This window comes from Panthera leo, chromosome E3 (assembly GCF_018350215.1).
Source record: "Panthera leo isolate Ple1 chromosome E3, P.leo_Ple1_pat1.1, whole genome shotgun sequence".
Lineage (NCBI taxonomy): Eukaryota > Metazoa > Chordata > Mammalia > Carnivora > Felidae > Panthera > Panthera leo.
The window spans coordinates 18,062,388-18,082,071 of NC_056694.1; the positions used below are offsets into that span (position 1 = coordinate 18,062,388).

Sequence of the window (19,684 nt, forward strand, 5' to 3'; positions counted from 1 at the left end):
ACAACAGCAGATGTCCAAGGCCTGTTGTGTCTCCTCCCCCTCCAGCCTTAACCCCCTGCTTATTCCCCAGTAGGTGATAACCAAGCAAACCCAAACAGAAGCATGCTTGGTTTTTTCTCTGCTTCGGTTTGCCATTAAAGGAAACTCACCCAGAAACCCTCCAAATCTTGGTGGAGCAAATGAAAGTGAGATTTCTTGGAGTTAGTACAAAGTAGAGCTCTGGAAAATTACATGGCTTCATTCAGTCATATTACAAATATTCATTAGGTGCCTATGTGTCAAGCACTCTGCTAAATGCTGTTACTTGTCCAAAGTCACGAACATAGCATAGAGCAGAGTTAGGATCGAACCCAGGTCTTTCTGACATTGAAATGTGGGCATTTTCCACATGTCTGATTTTCAAACGTCTTAGAAACAAAGTCTGGGACAAGATTTTCCAGTCTGAAGATCCTACAGTTAGAAAACCACGTCATGATGGGGCGTCTGGGTGGTTCAGTTGGTTGAGCTTCCGACTTCGGCTCAGGTCATGATCTCACGGATCGTGAGTTCGGGCCCCGAGTTGGGCTCTACGCTGACAGCTCAGAGCCTGGAGCCTGCTTCAGATTCTGTTTCTCCCTCTCTCTCTGCTCCTCCCCATCTCGTGCTCTGTCTCTGTCTCTCTCAAAAATAAATTAACATAAAAAAAAGAAAGAAAACCATGCCATGCTTCTGCACATGAGTCCTGACAAATATATATGCCTGTGGAACCCAAACTCCTCCATCAAGATACCATCATCAAGATGTTACCATCACCGCCCAAAATATTCCTTCTGGGCCTTTCCCAGTCACTTCTTGCCGTCAACTCCCAAAAGGCAACCACTCTTCTGACTTTTTCACCATAGCCTAGTTTAGCCTGTTCTGCATTCAAACTGTTGTTATATATTAGACAGCATGGAGCACTTGGAAAACTTCACTGTACACCCCTGAGAGAATGAGTGAAAAGGCAAATAACATCTTTGGTATCATGAAAATTGCTTTAACTCTGTAGAGGCCAGGGGTCCCCAGACTACATTTTGAGAATCCTTGCTCTAGGGATTACAAGATCTTATTTATTTATTTATTTATTTATTTATTTATTTAGCACGCGTGTGCTCTAGGGAGAGGGGCAGAGGGACAGAGAGAACCTTAAGCAGGCTCCATGCTCAGCACCTAGCCTGAAGCAGGGCTCGCTCCCACGAACCTGGGATCATGAGCTGGGCTGAACTCAAGAGTCTGAGCAGCCAGGCGCCCCATGCTGTAAATGTGAATGTGCCACTCCGTTTTGTCTTCTCGAGGCGTCCTCTGCAGTGAGCAGGTCACACTTGCCCATGCACAGCAGCCCTTCAGAGCCCACCTCCGTGCCTTCAGTAAAGGACCTGCGGTTCCTTTTAGGAACCTCCCCCCAACCCCTCAACCCCCATAGCTCTTATACAGAGTCTATGACGTGAAGGAAAAGGATGTCCACCTGGTAGACTGGCAAGGCTTCCTGGCCACCAGTGTGCTCTGTTATCTCTCCCAGGAGTCCTTCCCCACCTGGCCCCCCAGATCTGGTCTTTTCCAGCGCCAATTCCCTTCTTCATCACTGCTGCTGTGTCTCTCACCCCAGATGATCCTCATTTATATCTTCCCAGGCTTAAAGGACAGAACCTTCTTCCTCGCTAACTAGTCTCCTTCCTGTTGTTATGGCGTAAACTCATGACTTTCCTCTGTTCTGCTTTGCTTCCCAAGGGTCTCATCCGGAGATTAAAAAAAAAAAAAAAAAAAAAAAAATCCACTGCTTCTTTCTCTTCACCTGTCAGGTATTTCAGAACCTAATTTCCACCAGGCAAATGCACATCCTTAAAACCCTAGGAGGCAGATTCAACCATTAATCCCTTTAACCACCTCAGGAAATGGAGGCAGAGAGAGGCTAAACGCCTACCCTGGGTGGTCTGATACAAAGCCCTGTCCCTAAGTTATTTATTCAACCTAGGAAGTCCTGACTCCCTGACCTATGCTCTTTCCACTACTTCCGGCAGGTATCTTACCAAATTTCTGGGGACCGGCAACAAATGTGAAAACCTGAAGAGCCTTTTCTGAAGTGTGGGGGGAGACCAAACTGCCAATGGTGTAAGTCCATAGTTTCCCAAGGGTAGTCTAGGAGATTCTGAAAGTGTCTCGGCCAGGGTGGGGGTGGAGGGGGGGAGGGAGTGTCCACAAGGCCAAAACCATTTTCATAATAAAACTAAGATGCCATTTGACTTTTCTCCTTGCATCCTTACAGTTCTCGAGAAGCTATATGATGTACTGATATCACAACATACGGAATGCAGAACCAGGTATGAGAATACAGCTATTTTCTCTTAAGCCAGACATATTTGTAAACAACAACAACAACAAAAAAAACAAAAACATAAAACAATGCCACTCTTCTCACTATTGTTTTGCTTTGGAAAAAATTTCCAAATTTATTTTTGGGGCGCACTTGGGTGGCTCAGTTGGTTAAGCATCCGACTCTCGGTTTCGGCCCAGGTCATGATCCCATAGTTCATGAGTTCAAGCCCTGTGAGCAGAGCCTGCTTAGGACTCTCTCTCTGCTCCTCCCCACTCACTCACTCTCAAAATAAATAAACTTTAAATGGTAAATCTTATGGACATTTAAAAACTAGTTATCTTTAAAAGTAAAATGTTATTTATATTCTGTGTAATAGGTTTGTTATTGTAATTTGGGGGGAAGATTTTTAAATGGAGGTACAATTCACTTATCATTTTTAAGTATATACTTCAGTGTTTTTAGTATATTCACCATGCTGTACAACTATCACACTAATTCTAGAACATTTCTATCACCCAGAAAGAAACTCTATACCTAACTAATAGCAATAATCCTAATTCACCAACACTTCACCAACTTCTGATCTACTCTGTCTCTATGGATTTGTTACTGCAATTTTTAAGTGCATTAATAAACATTTAAAATTTGTTTTCTTGGGCGCCTGGGTGGCGCAGTCGGTTAAGCGTCCGACTTCAGCCAGGTCACGATCTCGCGGTCCGTGAGTTCGAGCCCCGCGTCAGGCTCTGGGCTGATGGCTCGGAGCCTGGAGCCTGTTTCCGATTCTGTGTCTCCCTCTCTCTCTGCCCCTCCCCCGTTCATGCTCTGTCTCTCTCTGTCCCAAAAATAAATAAAAAACGTTGAAAAAAAAATTAAAAAAAAAAAAATAAAATTTGTTTTCTTTTTTGTAAAGTTTATTTATTTTGAGGGAGAGAGCAAGAGGGGTAAGGGCAGAGAGAGAGAGAGGTGGGAGGGGAGTGAGAGAATCCCAAGCAGGCTCCACACTGTTAGCACCCATTCCGGGCTCAAACTCACTAACCCTGAGATCGTGACCTGAGCTGAAACCAAGAGTTGGGAGTTTAACCACCAGAGCGGAGCCACCCAGGCACCCGTTTTAATTTCGAATACAATAAGTATGAAGACACAACCCATATAAACAAAAGATCTCTTGGGCCTCAATTTTTAAAAACATTTTAAAATTATTTTTAAATTATTTTTATGTTTATTCATGTTTGAAAGACAGAGAGAGACAGAGCACAAGCAGGGGTGGGGCGGAGAGAGAGGGGAACACAAAATCTGAAGCAGGCTCCAGGCTCTGAGCTGTCACTACAGAGCCCGATATGGGGCTGGAATTCAGGAACCGTGAGATCCTGACCTGAGCGGAAGTCAGACGCTCAACCGACTAAGCCACCCAGGCGCCCCTTAAACTAACTTTTAAGTAATCGCTACACCCACCCTGGGGCTGTTATTTACAACTCCAAGATCAAGAGTCGCAGGCTCTACCTACCTACAGAGCCAGCCAGCTGTCCCTGAGGCCTCATTTTTTTTTAACAATGTAAAGGATTCCAATGCCAAAAAATTTGAGAACCGCTAGTCTAACACTTGTTTTGTTTAATAGTCTAGACATGTCTAACCCAGGGCTCTATCAGGAGCTCAGAGATGGGACATTCATCCCTGGTTAAGCTTCCAGAAGGGACAGGGACTTCACAGATGGCTGAACCCTTGGACACTGGGACAGTGGATGAAGCTAAGTAACAGACTGAACATGCCTTTAAGGCTCACTCCGATATACTGAGTTACAAAGCAAGGAACATCCGAGACCAGACCCCCTCCGCTCAGATTTGACGTAAGAGGAGACATGTCACCTGGTATCTGCATGGTGATGTGGGCTTAGCAAGAGGGGGAGTGTAACGCGACTGTCTACAAACCAGACAGCGCAGGTCAGACCTACAGAAGTGACCAGACGGTAAAGTACCGTGGACTGGCACTGAGTTCCAGTCCGAGAACCCACAAACCCACGAACCCACGGAGCGCGAAACAAGCTGAAGCAAGAAACTGCTGAAAGTGAAACTCGCTTTGAATAACCCGTTTCCACGCACGTCTCCCTTTTTCATGTAATCACCTCTTCTGCCACTAAAACAGCTAAAATTGTATTCAATTCAGGGAAATCTGGGAGTAAATCGATTAAGTGCCTTCGATCACTGCATGATTAGTACCAAAATTCGTGGTTGAGGGGGAAACACGAGGCGAAAAGTCTGGACTTACGCAAATCTACGACTCGAAATCCGAAAGCCAGAAGGTACAGAGAGTCCAGTGCCCAGCGGCGCTCAGCAGCTCCTCCGACCGCCACCGCCGCCCAAGCCTCGGGCGCCAGAGTTCAAGCCACGACGCGCGCCGGAGCGTCCACGGCTGGGTGGCCATCCTGCGCGCATGCGTCCTCCGCCAAGGGGAAACTTTTTCTTGCAGGACCCTGAGGCGAGCCCTAGAGGGCGGGATGGTTGCGAACCGCCGGCAGGGGCTTCCGGTAGCGAGTAGCCGTGATTGGTGGAGGCCAGGACGGGGGGCGGGGCACCGAGAAATTCGAATGGGAGAGGCGGGCCAACGGAGGGAGCGGAATGGACGCGGGGGGTACCGCGCAGCTGAGGCGACGCGAGATGGCGGCGGCGATCTCAGGTACGCGAGCCCGGCCTGGGCAGGACGCCGAAGTCTGGAACCTGGTGGAGTAATGTGCCGGAGCCTGGTCCGGGTTCTGCGGGTTGTCGGGGAGAGGCCGAAATGGCGCGGGGGCGGGGAGGGGAGGGGAAGGTGGGAGTCTCGAGCTGGTCAGCGCACCTCGCTCTTCCCTTCTCACTTGTTTCCAGCCCTCCGTGCGGGTCAATTGACCGTGTTAAAACACCCAGTTCCGATATAGAGCTTTGTTTGAGCCTAGCGCACTTTTCCTCTGTGAGCTTCCAGTTTCTTTGTAGAATGGGGACAGTTACCCCATCTCGGGAGATTATGTGAGTAAGCGAGCGAAGAGTAGCTGACACTGACCATAGGGACCAGACGAAAGGAGCTGGATGCGCATTTTGCGAGGGGAGGGTTCTGTGTATGACGTGCTGTTTGGGTGAGCGGAGATCCCTGGGAGACGCTGGAGGGCAGGCCGAGGCACAGCAGCTGGGTGTGAGTTGACAGTATAAGATGTGCCCAGATCACAAATAGGGGGAATAAGGGACTGTTTCCTTTCGCTCTAGCCGTGGAAGTCAGTGCTATTTTAAGGTTGGAAAGGCTGTTGGGACATTACGAATCTTGTATGTTGTGAGTGTTTGTTTACAGATGTCTCTGCTCTCTTCCTGTCCACTGAATTCTGGTCGTTGATTTACGGTAGATGCCACAGTAATTGATTTGAGTCCCCTGCTGTTGGTCAGGCCCCGTGGAGAAACAAAGCTGTCTAGCGGAATGTCAAACACATGTTGAGCCCTTGCTAGGTGCCAGGCACAGTTGTAAGCACTTTGCGGTGATGAATCGTTTAATTGCTACACAATACGATGAGGTGGTTGGTTGTTATTGTCCCTGTTTTACAGATGAGGAAACTGAGGCATAGATGGGTTAAATAGCTTGCTCGAAGTTAACACAACTAGTGAATATTGGGGTCTGAATTCTCACTCAGGCAGTCCTACTCTAGGGCCTCTGCTCTTAACCATTATGCCCAAGCACATGATACTCCTGCTTTCGGAGCACAGCCTCCCTCCCCTCACTTTTCCGACACCCACTGTGCCTGGTACATAGTAGATATGGTTAAAATGCTTGAATGAATATTGACCCTTCTCCCAGACAAGTTTATAATCTGTTTCAGTGGATAATCGTATAAATATATGCTATCATGAAAAGCAATGAGAGATATGTATAAACTGTGATAGAGAGTGTAAAATCTGAAGTAAGTAAACCCTTGGATATCCTGGGAGGACCTGATTAAGGGAAGTGATATTTGAAGTGGGTTTCAAGGGTCGGATAGGAGTTTATCAGGCCTCAGCTGGACGAAAAGACCACCGAGTGATTTATTTATAATGTATAAAGAGGCCAATGATGCTGTCTTTGGCTCAATTTCCTCATCAATAAAAGAGGAGTTAAACCAAATGAAGTTGGGGAATTGTGAGAGGGAGGAAATTAGAAGAAGTAAGTGCTAGCCTTGCCCAACCCTTAAAGTTGCTTTTATGACGAAAGGGATAGACTCTTGTACTATAAGCACTTGTATACGTGTGCCTCTCCTTTCCTTCTCCCTTGGGCTGTGAGCTTTGGGACAGGAATGGCAGGGAGCCATTTTTATGAAGAAAACAGGAAACAAGACAATGCTTTATGTTCATTCACCAAAAATTTGTTCAGCAAATATTCCTTGAGAACTACTCTGTGCCAGGCACTGGGGATATAAAGGTGACCAGAGTAAGACTTGTTGTCACCGAGTTCGCAGTCAGATGGAGCACAGAGACACATCTACAGTTACAGTGGGATGTCATGAGTGCTTGGATGGAGGAGCCAGAGAGCCATGGACACAACTTCATGGGAGAGTAATTTTACAAAAGAGGGTTTTTTAGAGGAAGTAAGGTGTATTTACCTCAGTCACATGGCGAGTGGTGGTGAGAAGGAAGATACTTCAGGGAGAGAGGATAGCATGTGCAAGGGCCCAGAGGTGTGAGAGAACTGGGCATGTTGTAGGAACTGTAGGGAGGTCATTGTGGCTGAGAGCTTATAGTGCAAGGGAGGAAGTGGGAAGAGAGCGACTGGAGGGGAGTGAAACTAGAGGAAGGAAGACCAGTGTGGGAGACTGTTGAGATGATGGTTGCCTTTGCGAAGATTGTGCAGTGGGGTAGAGAGAAGTGGACTCCTCTAAAAAGGCAGAATTGACAGACACTGAATAACTGATGTAGAAGGCGAGAAAGAAGCTGGAGTTAAGGAAGACTCCCGTCTTTGGGGTTGGTTCCATTCGTTTACACGAGAGAGCATAGGAGGAGGACCAGGTGGCAAGAGAGATGGGGAAGGGTTCAGTTTGGGATAGGTGGGGTTTGAAGTACCTTACGACTTCGAGAGGAGGTGTAAGAGGAGGTGGGGGGGGGGGTGCAGAATGTTATTGGCATGTGTGTTTAGCATAGATGTGCTAAACACCCTATAGTGCACAGGACAGCCTCACTACAAAGAATTATGTAGCCCAGAATATTAGGGCCAAAGTTGAGTGACCTCAGGCTAGAGAAAGGATAGAAGGAGCCTGGAAAAATATTTAAGATTGGCAGAAACTTAGAAGGAGTAAGCAGAGAGCCGTTCACCTTGGCCCTCTGGCATGGAAACTAGGGGAAAGTGTATTTTTCAAAGGAAGGCAGATCGAGGGTGTCTGATCTTACTGGGAAGTCAAATAGGTTGGGGACCAGGCATGTCCACTGGATTTAGCATTAGGGAGGTTGTTAGTGACCCTGCCGAATGGTGAGGGCTGAAGTGAATTGCTCCCTGGAGGAGTGGGTAACAAGAGTAAATAAGTAAAAGAGTGTAATAATAACAACAACTACTATTTACTGAGCCCCTGATGCCACCCACTGTGCCAAACATTGTATGTACATTCTTTTTTTGACTTCTCACAATCTTATGATACTGTTATTTTATAAAGAGAAACTGAGGCTTGCAACAGTGAAGAAGGCTTCCTAAGCTCACACAGCTACTGGGTGGGTGGAACTTGTCTCTGACTCCAAGGCCCATGGGGATACAAAGATGAGCTGAGAAGGTCTGGGGACTCATACAATGAACTTCAGAGTTAGACCTTCATTTGAAGCTCTGTCACTAGGTAGCTGTTGACCACAGGCAAGTTAGCCAACCTCTCTATACTGAGGTTTCCACATTTGGAAAATGAAAGGTGAATAGAAAATAAAACACCAAGGCTTTTACCAATGTACCAAATGCCATTCTGAGCACTTTGACATGAATTACCTCATTTATTCCCTTAGCAACCCAGCGAGTACATATTTATTCCCATTTTACAATTGTGGAAACTGAGGCACAGGAATAGACCATTATGTACCCGTTTCCTTGTAAGTGGCAGTGCTGGGCTTTGAACCCAGGCTATCTTACCTTGAATAATGAACCTACTTATTGTGTGCTGGTTACTGTGTTGGTATTTTACATGTTACTTCTTTTAATTCTCATTAAGCCTCTCCGAGGCCCACCCCACCCCATTGTATAAACAAAGAAAACCAGAGCACCTGGATGTTAAGTCACTTGCCCAAGGTCACAAGCTAACAAGTGTTAGAGCTGGAATTGAAATTCAGCTCTGTCTGACCCAAGTACATCACCACAGACTTCCCCTTCCCCTTAAACTTCCTTAAATGTGTCTGTATCTGCCAACTTTCTCTGTTCTCTCCCCCAAACCCTGGGAAAGATAGGCAAGGAGAAGCCCCTGCACACATTTCTGACAAGTCAGTGAACCTCTCTGCACCTTAGTGTTCTCACCTGCATGGGTGCATCTGCAGGTTTCTCTTGACTTGTTACGGACTTTCAGGACTCCTGAGGATCGAGCGAAAACTAGATGCCCAAGTGCCTTGTAAACCATGGAATGAGAAGGGGTATTACTGGCTTCGTTTGTCAGATTAGGGAGCAGAAGCCCAGGTTTTGTAGGCCATCCGCTTATGGGCATGCCTTATGTGTAAGATTCTCAGCAAGGGTAGTCTGCCCACCTTTTCATCTTGCTGTTCCTGCATTGGTCACACATACCAGCCTCTTGCCTTCTCTGAGGCCTATGGCCCTGACAACCAGCTGTAACCACTAGAAAAAGGGAGAGAGTCAGAGATGCCAAGAACTTTCCCAATAGGCAATATGGCATCCTCACTGAAAGCAGATTTTTGGAGGCAAAGAGATCCAGGTTGGAATTCTGCTGTTAGCTGTGAGGTACTGTGTGGTATCCTCCACCATAAAATAGAGAAATGCCCTCCTCATGAGATATTTTTTAGCTCATTCAGTCCTCATGAAAATAAGGAGGCTATTTGTTGTTGTTAAATTTTTATTTTTTTTAAGTAGTCTCTATACCCACTGTGGGGTGCGAACTCACCACCCCAGGATCAAGAGTCTCATGCTCTACTGACTGAGCTAGCCAGGCACCCCAAACAGGCTTTTTTTTTTTTTTTTTTTTTTTTTTTTTTTTTTTAAAAGTAAGCTTCCCGCCTAGTGCAAAGCCCAACATGGGGCTTGAGCTTATGACCCTAAGATCAGGGCCTGAGCTGAGATCAAGAGTCAGATGACGACGAGCCACCCAGGCGCCCCCCTCAAAACAGGCTTTTTTAAAAAAGTTTTATCTTGTGTTTTCTGATAAAAATATTTATAATCTCTCTTTTTTTTAATGACTTAAATTTAATTATTGGAAGCAAACTAAACAGAAAGCTTACAACAGAGGAGGATTGCATGTTAATGCCTTTTGCAGACTGAGCTGGGGCAGAAAGGGACTGGGCTGCCTTTCAACCTCATCCCTTCCAAACAAAGGTGTCCATCCACAGTGTTACTTATTTTTTTAATGCAAACATTAGAGCATCACAGAACTGGGTAACAAAAGAAACCCACATAAGCTCCATCAAGAGAAAACCATCAGTTTTGTGTATGTAACACACATGTACAGGTAAGTGTGTGTTGTAAACCTCAGGTGAGAAATAGCACAGAAGAGTCAGGCAGTTCATTGACTGGTTTTGGGAGGGGCAAATGTCAACTCTTTTAATCCTTACAAGATGCTGGTCTACAACACCTTGGCAATCCAAAGCATGTCCTACCAGCAGCATCCACACCATCTGGCAGTTTGTTACAAATGCAGAATCTCAGGCATCATTCCAGGGACGGAAGTGAAATCTGCATTTTAACAAGAGCTTCCAGGTTACTTGTGTAAACATGACAATCTACTCCCCACTGGACTTATTTGTAGAGCAAGGAAAGAACTGGGCCAAGTTGGGGACACCCACAGTACAGCCAGGGTGGAAAGAGCTTCCCTGAAACGAGCTGTGGCCCCTGGCCCTCCCATGGTGTCCCCACGACCTTAGCCTCCAGTCCATCTTCCCTGCCCCTCTGTCAAGGTTATATGGGTCTCTAGTCTACTTAAGATGCTGGGGTTTTGTTTTGTTTTCAGGCTGTGCTTACTCTTTCGAGGAGCAAAAAGACAAAATGTAGGCTATGAAACAAGGTGCGACAGCCACAAGGCCCCAGGTGTAAAATGCCGACGTGCTCAGGAGAGCTGCTGCACCTCCATAAGCCTCTTTGTTGGTAAAATGGCACTAAGAGGGGACACCATGGGACACCATGAAGATTAAAGTGTACCTGACATGTAGCCAGTGCTTACTGTTAATGTTTGCTAAGTACATGATATGGTTTGCAACCCCTGACCTGTATGTAGGTAATCTCTGTCCTCCAACCCCCACCGTACTCCTCCTGAGACCATGTATCTGATTCATCTTTGTCTTCCATCCTGCCCTTCTCTGCTCATCCTCACTAACAGAACACAGAGTCCCACCTCACCAGTTCTCCAGGGGGCCATGCTTTCACACCATCATGCTTTTGCATATGCCATTCCTTCTGCCTGGAATGCTGGGCAAGCTGCTATTCATCCGTCAGAGCTCAGCTCTATCAAGTAGCTCTTCCTGTAAGACTCCTACCGTTGCCTCTCTGCAAAGCCGGCTCCTGCAACTTCTGTGCTACCACCGTATTTCATGCCTAAAAACTTCCCTTCTCTCCTCTAGGAGCTGGTCGCTGTCGGCTAAGCAAGGTGGGGGCTGGCCGGCGCCCACCTCCAGCTCGGGTAAGGGTGGCCGTGAGGCTGCGACCATTTGTGGATGGGACAGCTGCAGCAGGTGAGCCCCCTTGTGTGCGGGGCCTGGACAGCTGTTCACTAGAGATTGCCAACTGGAGGAACCACCAGGAGACTCTCAAATACCAGTAAGGTTCAGGCCACTCTTCCCTCCTGTCCCTCTCCTCTCTCCTAGCTCACGTTATCACTTGCCCAGACAGTTTCTCAGACGTGCCTTTTTAGAATCTCCACCTTTCATAGCACAACTTTGTTCCCCACACCTTCGTTTGGGCTTTCAGAAATGTTCATAGGTGCCCACTTGTGACCAGTGTTCTGTAGGATACTTGGGGAAAGACTGGCAGCTGAACCAGATTTATATTACTATTCACAGTCTCATGGGGGAAATAGGCACAAAGTGGGGAAGGAGTAGCAAGGGTGACCAGGGGAGCCCCAGCTAGGATCGGGGAGGTGTGGGAAGGGTGGGAGGAACATAGACCAGCCAGCCAGCCAGCCCAGGCTGCAGCTGGATGTGACAGAAGCCATCCGGATTTGGGGACAGAACTCACAAGGGCAGCTACCTTAAAACCCCACTGGAGGTAGAAAGTTGAGACTTTTCGGCCTGTCGTTCTAGGCTAGGGGGTGGCAAACTACGGCCTGCAGGTCAAATCTGACCAGGAGTCTTTTTTTGTAATAAAAGCTTTATTGGAACAGAACCACACGTGTTCATTTGCATATGGTCCACGGCTGCTTTCTGACTATAATGACAGAGGTGAATAGCTGCAAAAGGAATCCTATGGCTCACCAAGCCTAAAATATCTATTAGCCGGCTCTTTACAGAAAAAGTTTGACAACCTCATTCTAGGCCCTTGGCAATTGGACTTGTTTCTTACCAGCCTCATTCCCCCCAACACAGGCTATACTCCACTTAAAATACTAATCTCTGCTGTGGCCTCAGCCACGGCTTCTCTACCGGAGTATAGAGAGTAGACTGCGGGTGAGTGGAGTCTCTCCGAGTCAGGAGCAGCATCCTCTGCGCCATCGTGGTGTACCAATACTGCTGCCTATATACACTGTGTTGGGGGAAAGATCAGGAAGCCCTGCTCTTTCACACCATGCCTTCTCTGTGCTATTTTTTTTTAAGTTTTGTTAATGTTTATTTATTTTGACAGAGAAAACACGAGCGGGGAAGGGGCAAAGAGAGGAGAGAGAATCCCAAGCAGGCTCCCTCGCTGTCTGTGAGATCTCACGAACAGTGAAGATCATGACCTAAACCAAAATCAAGAGTTGGACACTTGACTGACTGAGCCACCCAGGCACCCCTGTGTGCTCTTTTTGATACGTGGAATATCTTTCTCCTCTGTCTCTGGCAAAATCCTCTTTGCTCAAGCAGACTCACTTATTCTTTCTAGTGTGTCCTCCTCTTCATTTCCTGAATCACAACAAAGGATGGGTATCTTTCTATCCCACCAGACTACAGAACTCCCAAGATCAGGGCATCAGATTCATCTCTTTATTTCTAACACCAGTACAGAGACAGGAACAGGACAGGTGTTCAGTGGGTGCTTTCTAAGGTCTTTATGCAAGAAAAGGGATAGAGACTCTTTTAAATCCGTGGCTAGTATTACCCTGTAAGTCTGGGTGAGAATGGAACCCTCCACTAATTCCCTCCATTTTTCCTGCCTGCAGGTTTGATGCCTTCTATGGAGAGAGGAGCTCTCAGCAGGACATCTATGCGGGATCAGTGCAGCCCATCCTGAGGCACTTGCTGGAAGGGCAGAATGCCAGTGTGCTTGCCTATGGACCCACAGGGGCAGGTGAGGGAGCCAGATAGGGAATAGCCATGGGTCAGAAAGGGCTTCAGAGTGGGGAGGAAGATCTCACAGCGATCTCCACTCTTTCCCCAGGGAAGACGCACACAATGCTGGGCAGCCCAGAGCAACCTGGAGTGATTCCCCGGGCTCTCATGGACCTCCTACAGCTCACAAGGGAGGAGGGCGGCGAGGGCCGGCCATGGGCTCTCTCTGTCACTATGTCCTACTTAGAGATCTACCAGGAAAAGGTGAGCACCCCCCCCCCGCCCCCCACTCTGGTTGGGGAGGGAAGAGACAAAAGTCAGAATAAGATCCAGTTCTTAAGCATGAAGCTCTGCTCTAGCAAGGAGGCAAGACCCGGAAAAACAGGTTGAGGTAGCAGATGGTACAACTCTGACAGCCCAGCAGAGAAAAGGAGACTGGTGCCCAGGAAGTAAGTGGCCTGTGTCTGCAGAACTCGCCCTACCTCTCACTGCTCCAATAGGTATTAGACCTCTTGGACCCTGCATCAGGAGACCTGGTGATCCGAGAAGATTGTCGAGGAAACATCCTGATTCCGGGCCTCACACAGAAGCCCATCACTAGCTTTGCTGATTTTGAGCGGCACTTCCTGCCAGCCAGTAGAAACCGGACTGTAGGAGCCACCCGGCTCAACCAGCGCTCCTCCCGCAGTCATGCTGTGCTCCTGGTTAAGGTGAGGCCCGCCGACAGGGTGAGGACCCGGGAAGCCCCTAGAACCTGAACTAAGTTGGGGGTCCTTGCTCTTAACTCCAGGTGGATCAGCGGGAACGTCTGGCCCCATTCCGCCAGCGGGAGGGTAAACTCTACCTGATTGACTTGGCTGGTTCAGAGGACAACCGGCGTACGGGTAACAAGGGTCTGCGGTTGAAGGAAAGTGGAGCTATCAACTCGTCCCTGTTTGTACTGGGCAAGGTGGTGGATGCGCTGAACCAGGGCCTCCCTCGTGTACCTTACCGGGACAGCAAGCTCACTCGCCTGTTGCAGGTCAGGCCACCCACCTCAGGGTGAAAAGGGGCTGGAGAAGGAGGTTCTTAGGTGTGCTGGGAGGGTGGGGAACAGCAGTCAAGAAATGAAAACGTTGGGGGATGCCTGGGTGGCTCAGTTGGTTGAGCCTCCAGCTCTTGATCTCACACTTCCTGGGATCGAGCCCTGCTGACAACAGCAGAACCTGCTTGGGATTCTCTCTCTCCCTCTCTCTCTGCCCCTGCCCTGCTTGCACTCTCTCTCTCTCAAAATAAATAAATAAACATCAAAAAAAAAAAAAAAAAAAAACCGGAAATGTGGGGTTTCTGATCTGCCTATCCTGCCCATCCCCATCCCTCAGGATTCTCTGGGTGGCTCAGCCCACAGCATCCTCATTGCCAACATTGCCCCCGAGAGACGTTTCTACCTAGATACAGTCTCTGCGCTCAACTTTGCTGCCAGGTCCAAGGAGGTGATCAATCGTCCTTTTACCAACGAGAGTCTGCAGCTTCGTGGTGAGGACTGGGGTTGGCAAGAGTGGAAAAGCCAGATCTGGACAGCTGGGGAGTTTGCTGACTCTGCCAATCATCAGCATAGAGGCTAACCGCTACCCCCCCCCCCCGCCGCCCCACATCTTTCCTAGTCTTGGCACCCATTAAACTGTCTCAGAAAGAACTGGTAGGCCCATCAGAGGCAAAGAGAGCCCGAGGCCCTGAGGAAGAGGAGATTGGGAGTCCTGAGCCCACAGCAGCTCCAGCCTCTGCCTCTCAGAAACTCAGGTGAGCGGAGTGGGAGGGGCCTTGGGTATATTCCCTGTTCTGTTGTGTCTGGGTTGGGTGCAGGGCAGTAGTGGGTTTAGCCTGTGAACTTGTTCCTCATTGAATTCACCCCAAATCCTACTCTACCGAATTCACTGAAGTGCTAAGGTCAATCTCTGTCCTTGGTGCTGCTGCCCGGGGCCTGAAGGAAGCCTCCTCCTTGAGTTCCTAGCCCCTCCCTTTCCATTTTCCAATCCCTTTAGGCAGTCAGCAAAACCTCACATTTGGGGGCAGCTCTTTCTGGTTCAAGAAGTAATCTAGATCAGGTCTTTCAGGTCTAGAGGATAAGTGCAAAGCAGAGAGACAAGGAGGAGATGAAGAGCCATGTGTCCCTGAGACCTCTCAGTCTGTGCGTTAGAGTCCAGCATCTCCAGGACCCTACAAGGAGCCCGTTGCTATCTAACTTTGCTTCTAACCTCAGTCCAGAGTCACTGAGTCCCTCCCTTCTGTGTGTATGGCGAGTCTCCCTAGTTCTGATGGCCCCAGCTCATGGCCCAGTATGCTTGAATCCTTAGGTCACTGCTGTTTAGTGGTCTTGCCTAGCTTTCTGTGTCTGGCCACCTGGCCCCCCCTAATAATTCTAGGGAGCCAGCTGCAGTTTTTACTTTGCCCAGTTTCTACCCAAGCCCAAGTACAGTCTCTCTAAACTGTAAGTCTAAAGACTAGTGAATAGGGGTGGCCAGAGGTCAAGGATTAGTACATCCTCTGCCCTGGGGAGGCTGCTGTAGTTGAGGATGGATGGCATATAGCAACAGGTGCTTGCTTGCTTAGAACTCCATGTCAGTTTTGTCTCTCTCAAGCTATTTGTCAGCAGAAATGTACACCCCTGCACATGTGAATAGGCAAAGCTCAGAGATGGGGCACATCAGACCTATTCAGACCTTGACCTCGGGCTCTAAAGGAAAGAAGACTAGAACGTCAGTATATGATGGAGGGTAGGTAGTACAGGGTGCAGTAAGGAAAGAGGAGCTGCTTCTGTGAGAGCCAGGAAGGAAGAAATGACTTCTGGTATTCACTCATATTTTCTGATCCTGCTCTTCCTAGGCACTTGCACACAAAGAACAGGGCAGTCCCTGTCCTTGAGGAGCTAGTTCACAGCATAGGAAAGAAGATATACAATCAAGCTGGGTTTTACGGGAAAGGTGATATCAGATTGACTTTTGAATGATAATTGTGAGGGGAAAACTTCCAGGCAGAAGGAACAAATGTTAGGCATTATGCTCAGATTAAGTCAGGACTCAGCTCAAATATGCCTTTCCTACTGCCCATGGGAAGAAGGCTTGGCATTTGAGGTCTGCAGTGGCTTTCAAAGCCCTGCTGAGGATGACTTCCTTTGTGAATCTTTCCCCACATGCTCCTCCAATAAAGGCACACAGCCCTTGCTGTCACCTTATCACAGTCTCTTCTTCCCCATTAGACTGTGAGTGCCTATAGGGCAGGGAGTGTCTTAGAGCCTGAACACCTACAACTCAAGTGTTCATTAAATACTTGTTCTCATCGGATCTCCTAGCATCCCTGAGAGGTTACCTGGGCAAGTAGTGATTGATCCTCACTCACTTAATGAAGACACTGCACCCAGAGAGTCTGAATGACTTGCTCAGGGTTGCCCAGCAACTTAATAGCAGAATCTGGAATCACAGAATACACCAATTTAAGGCATAATGAAGGGAATCCTGCTGTGGAGAGGGCGATAAGAGGAGAGGTGGGTGCGGAGTAACCTTTGTCTGCTCAGCCCCCTACAGAAGCTGAGCAGCATGGACCCAGCTGTGCTGGAGCGCCTCCTCAGCTTGGACCGTCTCTTGGGCTCCCAGGGGAGCCAAGGAACCCATGGGCTGAACACCCCGAGGCGAGAGCGGATGGTGCTCATGAAGACCATGGAAGAGAAGGATTTGGAGATTGAGGTAAGTGTTGGGCAGGTGGGGGCTGGGATTCCTACTGGCCTTGAGAAGCAATCTGAGGATCTTCAAATAGGGAAGGACACTGAAAGGCTGGACCAGCATCCGATTTCTACCTAACCGGGAATCCCTGTTCTTCAGCTTCGGCTTGAATGTCCTTAATGTGACTGGACTTTGAAAATAATTGATCAGCTGTGAGGAGGTGAGGGGGGTGGAAATCCAGGTAAAAGGAACAATAGAAGAGACTGTCATTTTGTAACACCAGCTCAAATTAAGTTAGGACTTTCGAACGGTCTTTCCCTTCAGTGTTTCACAAAGGGGCCCATTCCACCTCTGAGCATCCCTGATCATTAGAAAGCCCTTAATTACCGTGGGCTCCAGTTGTCTCCTGGTAGCTTCTCTCCTTGGTCCTTGCCCTGCCTGCTAGGGCGTCAGAGCCCTGTACTCACTTTCCTAATCCACTGCTATTCAAGCTGCCTGAAAGTTGTTGGTTCTAGGTGACATGTCTCCTTGATCCTTTCCAATAGAGGCTGAAGATGAAGCAAAAAGAACTGGAAGCCAAGGTTTTGGCTCAGGAGGCTGTAGACCCAAAGGATAAAGAAAACTCCTCTCCTGCAGTGCTCCGACCGCTTGCACGCCGCACAGTCACAGTAGCTAAGCCCCTCAAAAAGGCTGTGGTGATGCCCCTGCAACTGAGTAAGTGTGGCGGTGGGGACCAGGAGGGCCAGATAACAGATCTTGGAAAGGGAAGAGGTGTTTGGAGCAGCTTTCATCATGCCATTTGTGTGCTCCCACTATGTTGCAACCCCAGGGAGGGGTGAGGACTGTCTGAAACAGAGCTTGAGTGTTCTGTTCTCAGGCATTTAGTATGTTAACTAACATACAGACTAACAACAGACTACTTTCCAATACAAGAAAGGTCACATGGAAACAACAAAAGAAGAGGTTAATTTGGGATGGAGGGGACCGACCCAAGGAATCAGAAATGGGAGAACCAAGTGGCCACCAGGGAGGGTGAGAAGAAGTAGCCTCTGCCATGATTCTGGTTCACAATTCTTGCCTTCAGTTCAGGAGCAGGCGGCATCCCCAAATGCTGAGATCCATATCCTGAAGAAGAAAGGCCGGAAGAGAAAGGTGAGAGCAGCTGGAGGCTTCGGCTACACTTAGAGCGGAAAAGGGTGGGTGGTAAGCTCTAGTGAGAAGAGCACTGGCCATGGAGTCAAAACACGTACCAGCAATTTACAAGTTATTTATCCTCTGAATATGGAGATACCTCATAGGGCACTTAGGACGAAATACAGTATGTACCTAGCGGAGAGCGTGTCCAACACCTGTTACTTCCCTTTCTTCTTGAGGGCTCTCACCCTCAGTCAGTAGCTACTTGATAGGTACATTGGGTAGCCTGAGTCCCACTCTCTACCAACTTAAGAGCCCACTTAGGGAAACATGACCTAAGCATTCAAGAAATGAAACAACACTGAAAAAATATCTAAAAACTGAGATGATATGTTGGGGGCATGGGTATCATTTATCACGTGCCTTCTGTGTTCCTCCCTAGGAGTGAAAGATGATTTTTGGAGATGATGCAGATTTACGAGCTTACTATGTGCTTTGTCCTCAGCAACAGTCCCCACTCTTTCACAAATCAGATAAAATGAGAATCAGCCCAAAGAGTGACCGGGGAGGAGGGTTTTTGGACAAACACTTGAAGGAAAGAGAGGCTAGGAAGGGCGGGGAGGTAGCTGCTGTTAGGTTCCTATCCTTGGCAGAGGAGTCTAAAGCAGTTTGCTGCCACAGGCTGAATAGCAAACTCTGTTTCTGTCACTCACCTCCCCCTGCCTCATAGCTGGAGTCCCTGGATGCCTCAGAGCCAGAGGAGAAGGCTGAGGACTGCTGGGAGCTACAGATCAGCCCAGAGCTACTGGCCCATGGGCGCCAAAAAATACTAGATTTGCTGAATGAAGGCTCAGCCCGGGATCTGCGCAGCCTGCAACGCATTGGCCAGAAGAAGGCCCAGCTCATCGTGGGCTGGAGGGAGCTCCACGGCCCCTTCAGCCAGGTAACGAACGGCCCCGCGAGGGTGGCCTGGAATGGGGGGCGGCAGAGAAGCGCGGCAACCCCCCTCCTCCCCTGCCCCTTCCTATCGCTGCTGTCCTGCCAGGTGGAGGACCTGGAACGCGTGGAGGGCATATCCGGGAAACAGATGGAGTCATTCCTGAAGGTGAGCCCACGGCCTGGCCCCCTCCTCTCCCTGGCCTGTGCCCCGCCCCCAGCTCTAACGCTGCTCTCCTCTTCCCTCCTGTGTTGCAGGCGAACATCTTGGGTCTCGCCGCGTGTCATCGCTGCGACACCTCCTGACTGCAGGCTCCTTTCCTCACTTGGCCATTTTTTTTTAAATTCTCGTATAACCGCGTGTCGTGTAAATACAGTTTTTACTCTGGTGCTTCAGCCTGATTCTTGGGACTACGGGGGTGGGGCCAGGGGTATAATTGCCCTTGGGATGGGCCACAAGCTCCGCCGCGTAACCTCTTTCGGCGCCATCTTTGGGAAGAGCAAGCAGGAAAGAAGCGGGGCAGGATTGTAAATAAACCGCTGGAATGGGGGAGAGGGGAAGGACGGTGGCCGACAGGAATCAAAACACTAACGCAAAAGCCCCAGGACGACGACCGTTAGGCGGGCGCGCGCTTCGTGTTTAGCCCCGCCCCATCCGTACCCCCGGCGCGCGCTCCCCTGTTCTCCCGCTCAGCAACGACAGCGGTTTTATGCGCGTGCGCGCGAAATAACGGCCGCTGGCGGAGGGAGGAGGGGGGTGGAATCTTTGAAGGGGGGGGAAGAGAGAAGCCGCCCTGTCTCCCGCGCGCCCACCACCTGCGCCATCGTCAGCCAATCAGCGGCCGTCTCAGGGGTCTCGCGCTTGGGGCGACTCGGGCTGCTGGGTGGCTCCCCCGTCCCTCCTCCCGCCAAGAGTCCCTCTCGTACCTCCCCCCTCCCGCTGGCCTCGCGCGCGCTCGCGCTCGCGCCCGCTCCAGCCTCTTGTGTGTCCTCGCGCCCCCCGCCCGCCCTCCCCGCGC

The 19,684-nt window shown here is 49.2% G+C and overlaps 1 protein-coding gene and 2 long non-coding RNA genes across 3 annotated transcripts in view; 1 reads left to right on the forward strand and 2 right to left on the reverse strand.

The window, feature by feature from the left end:
- Positions 1 to 4,725, reverse strand: part of LOC122209991 — a 29,339-nt gene extending 24,614 nt beyond the window's left edge. Inside the window, exon 1 of the long non-coding RNA XR_006197867.1 lies at positions 4,595 to 4,725. This is a non-coding gene — a long non-coding RNA (uncharacterized LOC122209991). The remainder of the gene's footprint in view (positions 1 to 4,594) is intronic.
- A 202-nt stretch (positions 4,726 to 4,927) lies between these two features.
- Positions 4,928 to 19,055, forward strand: KIF22 (kinesin family member 22). Its single transcript, XM_042921621.1, has 14 exons — positions 4,928 to 5,002; positions 11,059 to 11,254; positions 12,792 to 12,919; positions 13,010 to 13,164; positions 13,401 to 13,610; positions 13,691 to 13,921; positions 14,262 to 14,415; positions 14,544 to 14,679; positions 16,451 to 16,619; positions 17,141 to 17,309; positions 17,680 to 17,747; positions 18,460 to 18,672; positions 18,775 to 18,834; positions 18,924 to 19,055. Exons 1-14 carry the CDS (start codon positions 4,945 to 4,947, stop codon positions 18,969 to 18,971), a joined length of 1,995 nt encoding a protein of 664 aa, XP_042777555.1. The 5' UTR covers positions 4,928 to 4,944; the 3' UTR covers positions 18,972 to 19,055.
- On the reverse strand, positions 17,543 to 18,529 carry LOC122209612. The gene is made up of 2 exons (XR_006197687.1): positions 18,443 to 18,529; positions 17,543 to 17,720 (listed from the first exon to the last, which is right to left on the reverse strand). It is a non-coding gene; the product is annotated as an uncharacterized LOC122209612 (long non-coding RNA).
- Positions 19,056 to 19,684: the final 629 nt, after the last annotated feature.

Excerpts from the sequence above, each read along its gene's own strand:
- KIF22 (XM_042921621.1), top strand. The coding sequence starts at position 4,945 with ATGGACGCGGGGGGTACCGCGCAGCTGAGGCGACGCGAGATGGCGGCG. Across the intron at positions 14,416-14,543 it reads CGAGAGTCTGCAGCTTCGTG|TCTTGGCACCCATTAAACTG; the intron begins GTGAGGACTGGG and ends CATCTTTCCTAG. Across the intron at positions 14,680-16,450 it reads TCTGCCTCTCAGAAACTCAG|CCCCCTACAGAAGCTGAGCA; the intron begins GTGAGCGGAGTG and ends TTGTCTGCTCAG.